Genomic DNA, 8,670 nt, shown 5'->3' with positions numbered 1-8,670 from the left:
TATATATATATATATATATATATATATATATATATTATACAATCTGACTCTGACTCTGATTCTGCATGTCCTGGGTTAGACTCTTGCCCCACAACATGACATAAACTCCAACGTACAGGCACCAAAATGGAAGGCAACAAGTATTCCCACCCCTGCCAGTAGGAGCAACTCAAGAGTGGTAGAAAGTCCAATCCCTTTTGAGGAAACTGGTTCCAGAGCCATGTGTTAAATGGCCTGTATTTAATATAGTGCCTTGTAATGATTTAATTTACATGTTATTTAATAAGCCATAAGACATATGATTCCATAGAAAATATTAAATCTACCTTACGGACCTGTGGGTACTGTTTAACCAGACGATTGTAAATTTTTATTTTAGAGATTAGATAAAAACCTTGTATTAATTCAGAGACAACAGAAGAGAGAGTCAGGTTTTAAAGTTTAAAGAATGATTACTAAACAAATTAAAACTAGACTAACTTAAACACTAGATGTATGGTGTAACTAAGTGAATGAGATGGAGAAAGGTGTAATGTGTAATGTTGCTCAGAACCAGCAAATCCGAAGAAATCATTAGTTCTGGTGGGAAGTGAAGGTTTTGTCTTCGTGCTAAGCTTTGGTTTGGCGATTCATAAACACATTAGACGCCATCCTGTCGGTCTACGTACCCTTAGTGGAAGTCCCCGTCTAGATCAGGAGGTGTAAAGGTCCAGCTTGACCATGTGGAGCCGAATCCTGTAGAAACAGCCGTGGCAGCCAACCACCAGTCTTGAGATACTCCCGGGTCACACCAGTTTGTTGGCATCTAGCGAGACCCAAAACTGGGTCGTGATGGTTCAGCTTTTATTCTGAAAGGAACCGTTGCAGCAGTTGGAACAGCAACAGATTTTATCCAGCTTGTCGTTGGTTTTTTTGGTTGAAGAGGAAAGTTACAGATTGGCCACTCCGACAACTTCTCTAGAACGCTTTGAACTGGCGTTAAAGATGAAGTGGACATAGTTTTATACTTGGGATGTTTTGGTTTATGGTCAAATGAAAAGATTTACCAAGCACCACCAAAACCACGCCTCTGTCAGATCTGGCAGATTCTGATTGGATCAGTGAAGCAATGTGTCATGTCTTAACGCTACGTGAGATCAGTCCTAGTGGAAACATTTAAAGTCATATTACTTATTATATTCTATAGGATTATAATAACGTAATTAATATTTTGATTTCACAGATTGGTCACATCTTATTTATTGACTAACACTTTGTTTGATTAGCTTTATTAAAAATAAAGTTCATTGATTTATTAAAAGAAGAGAGTCCTTTTCTTCATTCTTCTCTTGAGCTGGAAGGAAGCAGTTTATAACAAATGCTTGAGACCTTGAGGCCGTATCTCATGCAGACTAGTCCTGTGTCAGAGGAGAGGGGGAAATGACTTTTGGTGGAAAACAGTCATTTCATACCGTTACAGCCTTCTAGAGGCCTGGAACCCCCCAAAACACTTTACAACACAATCAGTCATTCACACACATTCACACCCTGGTGGTGATGAGCTACGATGTAGCCACAGCTGCCCTGGGGCTTACTGACAGAGGCGAGGTTGCCTAGCACTGGTGCGACTGGTCCCTCCAACCACCACTAGAGGCCTTTGACCTTGCATCTTCCCAGTCCTGGCTTATCAGTAAGAACGCCCTGTGCCAGCGCATGTTTGTCTCCCTTTCGAGAGTCTACAGGAATGTATAAATGTGTGTGCGTTTTATCATCCTTGTGTGTCCTTAATAAATTCTCTTGGAGGGCTTTGTCTGACGAGAGCGAATTGACTACTGACTTGTGTGTTTCATTGATCTCTCTCCACTTTGCAAAGTCTAAATTGCTTGGTTCTTGGTAAAGATTGGTATGGGTTAAATCGATCAGCTTGTTAAAACAATCCCTGCGTGTTGAGCTTTCCCTTCAGGTAACCCTGGATGGGAAAATGAAATTACCTAACAAGGTGAGTTAAGGTGAGTCAGACTATATCTATCCAGAAACTCTGAACCTCACATGCCAACTCCGACTCTTTCCCCACCGGGGAGGTGACACTCCACGTACTCAGAGCTAGCTTTTGTAGCCGAGGATCGGACTGCCAAGGTCCCTGCCTTTGGCTACAATCCAACACGCAGTGCAGCTGACCCCTTTGCCCCCTCCCACGAGTGGTGAGCACATGAGATGAGCTGCTCATATTTCCTCTTCAAGCTATGTATGGCCGAGCTCCATGGGTGAAAGCCCCCCAAGCCCAACATGCGCCAACTCCAGGCCTAGCTCCAGAGAGGGGCCCTGGTGACCCGTGTCTGGGTGAGGGAACACTGTTTCCATATATGTTGCTCAGAATAAGGGGTTTTTGGGCATTGTTTGATCCTCCACCTATAGGATCTGTTTGCCATGGATGACCCTAACAGAGGAATAAAGCCTCAGACAACATAGCTCCTAGAATCATTGGTACACTGCTTTCCCTTTAAGCTTGATTTTTCTTTTGATTAATGATTAAGTTCAGAATGGGTTATCCTGGCTGGCTCACCCCTTTAGTTACGCTGCTATAGGCTTAGACTGCCATAGCACATACTAAATGCCTTTAAACTTATAATTTTATTCAGTTATCGCTGTCATTAATGTTGTTTACATATAAATGACAGTTGGCCCATACCCATCTGCGTTTGTCCTCTCAGACCCCAGTTGATCGAGGGAGGGAACAGCGCATCCTGAACACTGTTTTGCTTCTGCTTACGGGGTTTTCCAGCTAAAAAGATTTATTTTTTCTTATTTTCATTTCAACTTGCGTTTAATCAGTAGAGGGGAAGACAGTATAAACTGGTAAAAATTTGAGCCTGTTTTTAAATAATTTGGTTGCTTATTTTCTATTTAATTAGATTACTTTGTTGTGAACTGCTGCTAATAAAATAATATGAAGTGAGCTGAAAACTGAATTAATCTGCTGTGAGGTAGCAGTCAGGCGTACTGAATGCTGAAGCTTGGTTTATGCTTGACGCATTCACTTTCTGCGCGGTGATGCGGCTCACGGATGGAACGCGCTTCACAACTCGCAGCGTTTATGGTTCATGCGGCTTGTCTCTGCGGTGAGCCAATATTCTCCCAAACTGTAGGGGGCAGCATGGAGCTCTACGGCATGCATCCATCATTACACCATAGTAGAAGTAAAAATGACTGTTTACTACATAGCATTCCAGCATTTTTAACAGCGTTCTCGTCTTTTCCGACAGTGCGAGCTATTTCTCTCCAAGAATTATTAACAACATGTTGATCACGGTGATCTTTGAGAGCTGAATCATACAAATGTCTGTATTTGCGAAACTCTGCCATACTAGTTCTTGCCGGTCCGCCATGTTTTTCCGTGTCCGACCGTCCGCGTGGTTAGAAATTTTCCTAGGTGCGCGTTGCAGAAATTTTGGGCCGTGCGGAGGCGCGGTGGAAGGGCGTGGTTGTTAAAATGACGCAACTTTTCCGGGCGGAGCCGTGCGGACCTCGCGGACGCGTCAAGCATAAACCAACCTTTAGTGTATTAGATTTTTTTTACATTCAATTTACAACAATTCTAGCTTCATTAAAAATCTAATAGTTTCTCTCTGTGGTCATAGAAGCATTTGTTGTTTCTATTAAAAAGTCAATTTTTTTTTAAATATGATGACGGTCTCTGGCATACATTTACTCACAGTCCAAGTCTCTTGTGTCTTGTCACACACACTTTGGTTTTCCAGGGCTATCAAAGTGCTGAGTGCAAACTCGGTCCTCCAAATACTGTCACATGTTGCTGGAGGTGTCTTGCTCCCTGCGGTAACCCTCAGAGCTCTTGGCACAAGAACAAGTCATTATTTCCATGGTAAAGGTCAGAGGCTCTGTCACCTGACCAAAGTAGAGCTGAGAGGAGTCGCCTCCAGACAATGACCAAAGGTCAGTTTTCTGATTTGCTTCTCATGCAGCCGAGTGCAGACTTGAAGAGGTTTGGCTGCTCCTGGATCTGCCTGTGAGCCCCATTTGGGTCAGAGTGGCTTCCGGACATGGAAGCTCAGATAATTGGTGGCAGAGAGTTCCGTAATGAGCCTCGGGCTCTGGAACAGAACACATCTTCAAGTAGGAATATTTTAATAGGGCAATTACAGTGAAGAGGAGGATGTTTTATGAAGAGTGAGTGATTGTTGTGGAGAGACACAGCATTAGAGGACTCACTGGCATTTAACAGAATCACCTTTTGCTCAGTGTTGGGGACATTTTTTAATGTGATTAGTCTCATTTGAGCTTATTATTATCAGAAATGTCTGACCTGGAAGTGCAGGTCATATTACATTTTGAGTTGTGTTTGCAATTATATTCTAATAATATGCAGGAAGAAAGTGGATAACTGGATGTAGTGGTAGATTTAAAGCTCCAGATCTGAACCTTTTAATGAGACTCAGTGCAAACTGGTTAAATATACCTTTCTAAGCTGAAGGAGCAATGCTAAGGATTTATTATCATGGCTGATGGTTTATAGCAACACTTAGTACATTTCCTGCTTCTCTTTCCTAGTGGTTAAAAGCAGCTGTCATAAACAACCCTTCTGCAGCCTGTAGTTGCTAGCGCTAAGCTAACGCTAACACGAGCCAACTGGTACTAGAACAAAGCCAGGTCACTATCAGTCCGTGATTTTGTAGCATCCTTTAGCTTTTTGCTTCACTTCCTTTAGCTTTTTGCTTCACCTCCAAGGACTACTCTCTTACTTTTACTTCCAGGCATCACCATGATGACAACAATTTAGCTAAATTATTATTTTTGTGCTTTTAACTGACAGTTGATGAACAAAAAAACCCACTAACAGCTAGCCCTTATATTAGCTACCAGCACAACTTTTGCCGTAGAGCAGGTAGAGACCTACCACTGATATTCCTAGCAATAACAAGAGACAGGCACTTATGCCCGGAACACACCAGCTGCAAAGCTCCGGGAAGCGGATCGCTCACGAAATTCATGCGCTGTCTGCTCCTCCTCTGTTCACATCAGGCGAGAATTTTCAACGAGCGCTTCTGCTCACGCCTGTTTTCTAACCCCCCACCCCGCCCCGTGCCCTTGCTGTGTGTTTGTGTGCATATGTGCAACCAGTTTGCCCTGCTTGGTGATATTGGAAACTGCACAGACCCTGCTTCTGTTTATTTGTTTGTATTCACATTTGTTAAATCCATCTTTTGCACTGAAAACTGCATTTACAATTATGGAAACGCTATGTTTCTTCGCAGGAGTGTGTGTGTGTTTCAGTTCATTTTCATCTCTCTAGTCTGTTTAGATTCACAAAAATGATCATTTTTATCAATCGCAGTGTTTTATTTGGAAAATTTTCTTTTATTTTGTCAAACTTACCAGCCTGCCGCTTCTGCTTTTGTTTGACTTCCTGGAAGAATTACAGCGGCTCACTCAAAGCTCACGAAAGAATTAGAGCTCACGCCAAAACAATCGCTGCACGGCGCAGGCCTTCGTGGCGCTTCACAGCTGATGTGACCGAGAGCGTGGGTTAACAAGGGCGCCGATTAGAAGCGCTCGTTGTTCCACGGCACTTTGCGGGGCATCACAGCGCTTCTGCGTCTGGTGTGTTCCGCGCGTTAACCCGTCTTCCCTGCTGGTGATTGTGGGAGGGACTGGAGGCACCGGTGTTCAGCAGTCTTGCTTCCGTCAGTGCACCACAGGGCAACTATGGCTACATTGTAGCTTATCCCCACCAGTGTGTGAATGGATGAATGACTGATTGTGTTGTGAAGCACGTTGGGGGGTTGTAGAACCCTAAGAAGGTGCTACACATATACAGGTCATAAGTGCAGTTTATAGTCAGTAGAGGGTTCTGTCCAGTGAGAAGTTGCTCAAGAACCACTGAAACCAGTTTGAAAGCAACAGTGTTAAAAACTGTGTTGCTTTAAGGGCAGTGAATAATTTAAAAGTGCAGCCAAACACTGCTATGAAATTCAGCACAATTCATATGCTCAGTTTCATCTAGAAATTTTGCCCGTGGCAATGCCTCCAACTCAACCAACCATCCCCTTCTGAACCAACCAGACATACCGACCGCAAGACCCAACCAGTCATCTCTCTGACACCGACCCGGCTCACAAACCTCAATTTAACAATGCACCTCTCTCCCCTTCAATCATCCGCTCTGGTCTGATGAGAGGGGAGGTTAACTACAGCGCTCTTCCAGGAGACACCAGGGCCAATTATATCAGCCTGACAACTTTCCCCAACCTGAGCCCTGTGGAGTGGAAAATGCAGTTCCACTGGCTGCATCACCGGGGACAGAACAGCGTAGTGGTGGAGCCTGAGCAAGAGCACAATCCAATTTGGCATGCAGAGGTCTACGGAGAATAAACCTGATGAAATATATATATGATCTTCTTTAGAACATGTACTGTTCCGCACTGCTGTGCCTCATCAGGCCTGCTCTCTCCTCGAGTCGTCCCAGCCTGACAGGGCAGGAGTTTACAGTGAGGTTGTGGGGAGCGGGTGCATTACAACTCTTGAGATTACACATCTTTCTTACAAAAATCTGTGACAAGGGTGCAAAACGGAGCATCTTTAAAGTGCAATTCCACTTTTACAAAAAAAAAAAAAAAAAACAGCTACTGATTTGTCTTTATTTCTGAGGATGAAGAGCCTTTCACTACATGACCAGGACAACACTGACCTCTGTTGGTCACATATGGAACTACATTAGAAAACAGAACCCAGGGATTAGTTAATCCCACACAGACAATTACATTTTTCGATTATTTGTAACGCCATACATTTGTTAAAGGAGAAAGTTATTCTGAAATAGACAGGGAGGATATAATTTATTGGTTATGGAAATTTTATACAGAGCAGCAAAAACAACATTTCAGTGATGATGCTTCTGCTTGAACTGCAGTCCACAGTATCCACATGTGCCCACTTTTGTGTCTTTGTCCTGCATAGAGACAAATAAATAATTAAAAGAATAACATTGGTTAGAAAATTTGTAAAAGTTCATATCTACCCTCAGTTCCTTCAGATTTTGTAGACCTTTTTGCAGCCTTCTGTAGTGATGAAGGCTGCACCCTTTTCTACATCATAACACCTTTTGTTTTCTGTGACTTCAAATAATGTTTTTCCTTTTTGGTAGTTTGTCCTAAAGTTGAAGTGATAGCAGCCGGCTGTTTCTTCTTCTCTGACATTATTGAGCGGAGAACCTCTTACCATGGTGTTCTGTTGCTAAATAAGCGAGTGCGTAGTGAATGTAGGACTCATGTAAATACATAAGTCGGTGAGACAGACAACTGGACGGTCCATTCGTCGGTTTCAGACCGAGCTGTGGTATTGGCTCAAGTTTTTCGAGAAATGCAAGAGAACCACTTAATTTTTTTTTTATTTTGCTTTTTTTCCCCTCCACAAACTACCTATAGCTATACATTTTAATAAGTATTAAACTATATATATATATATATATATATATATATATATATAACTATATATATATATAAAATCTCTATTTATCCATATACATAAAGAATGGAACAGTATTGTAGTGTTAAGATGGACCCTCCCTTCCAGTTTCTCTCCAGTTCCACAAACTGTAATCCCTCTAGCTGCTGTCTGCTCGCAGCTCCTCTTTGCTCCACACAACCATCCACATGTAGTAATAAGAATATGTGGAGATCCAGTGTGTGTTCTGGATTTTACCAAGTTTATGTAGACTTTCGGGTGTCCGAGAGCTCCTCCACCTCCATCACAAGAGATCACTCTGGTCTCAACATAAGACACTGGCTCTTCTGCCACCAGCTTAATGGCAAAGTTAGTATTCACCTGAGCACAAACATTAACAAGAGGGGTTATTTTCCTAATAATGGCACACAACAAAAACATTCAAAAAAGCAACAGCTGTTCCACATAAGGCCAAGTGTTTCCCGTTTTTAGCATTATACAACACTAATATGCTGAGGCTCAGAAATATGTTTTATATTTAATTTAAATTTCAGTGATCACATTAATTTTGGAGCTACTGTTTACCTTTAATCTGTTTTATTACGCTTACCTCCTTGTGTTTCCCAACGAACCTGACTCTTCTGGGATCGTTTACGTCAAACACCTGGAAGAAAAACGTGAAGGTTAAACGAGGAGCGATGATCCAGTTCATTCATGGGGTGACAGATTTAAAGAATACGGTTCACGTTTCGGTTAAAGGGCTAGTCAAGAGCTATCAACAACATTCACACTTAGCTAAGGTTAGCTAATGCTAGGCAAACTATTACATAAGAGAGAAAACGTGTAAGACTAACCTGGCCGGTGTGAGTTATAGGCTCACCGGTACTTGAAACATCTACGTTATATTGGTGGGCAGGCGCAGCAGTGAACCTCAAAGGTGAAACGAGCACCTTAGTATTCCTACTGAAGGACAGAACTCTGCAGATAGCAGCCGCCATGTCGACAACAGCCCGACTCGTTACAGAGCGCAAAACATATTTTGTGAGAAATTGTTTGCCCAGAGTAGTGTCTGCCAGGTACAAAACAACGCTGCAATGACGAGCTATACCCATATCTATGTTTTATTTTGAAATATTTGCTAAATAAAGCGACAAATAATGGCAACAAACAATACACGACAGCAGAGTTTAGTGAAATATAAAGGTTTTATAATTTGCTTAACATTAAAGAGAA

The 8,670-nt window shown here is 42.4% G+C and overlaps 1 protein-coding gene across 1 annotated transcript; it reads right to left on the bottom strand.

Annotated features, from left to right (window-relative positions):
- Window positions 1–6,811: 6,811 nt before the first annotated feature.
- Window positions 6,812–8,670, bottom strand: ndufs6 (NADH:ubiquinone oxidoreductase subunit S6). Its single transcript, XM_015941776.3, has 4 exons — window positions 8,292–8,670; window positions 8,048–8,101; window positions 7,696–7,818; window positions 6,812–6,943 (listed from the first exon to the last, which is right to left on the bottom strand). Exons 1-4 carry the CDS (start codon window positions 8,547–8,549, stop codon window positions 6,875–6,877), a joined length of 504 nt encoding a protein of 167 aa, XP_015797262.2. The 5' UTR covers window positions 8,550–8,670; the 3' UTR covers window positions 6,812–6,874.

Source organism: Nothobranchius furzeri, chromosome 11, assembly GCF_043380555.1.
Source record: "Nothobranchius furzeri strain GRZ-AD chromosome 11, NfurGRZ-RIMD1, whole genome shotgun sequence".
Taxonomy (NCBI): Eukaryota; Metazoa; Chordata; class Actinopteri; order Cyprinodontiformes; family Nothobranchiidae; genus Nothobranchius; species Nothobranchius furzeri.
This window is presented reverse-complemented; position numbering and strand designations above follow the sequence as displayed.

Coding starts and splice junctions, on each gene's coding strand:
- ndufs6 (XM_015941776.3), bottom strand. CDS start 8,549: ATGGGTATAGCTCGTCATTGCAGCGTTGTTTTGTACCTGGCAGACACT. Junction 8,102..8,291: donor CTATAACTCACACCGGCCAG/GTTAGTCTTACA, acceptor TTTTTCTTCCAG/GTGTTTGACGTAAACGATCC. Junction 6,944..7,695: donor CGAAAGTCTACATAAACTTG/GTAAAATCCAGA, acceptor GTCTCTATGCAG/GACAAAGACACAAAAGTGGG.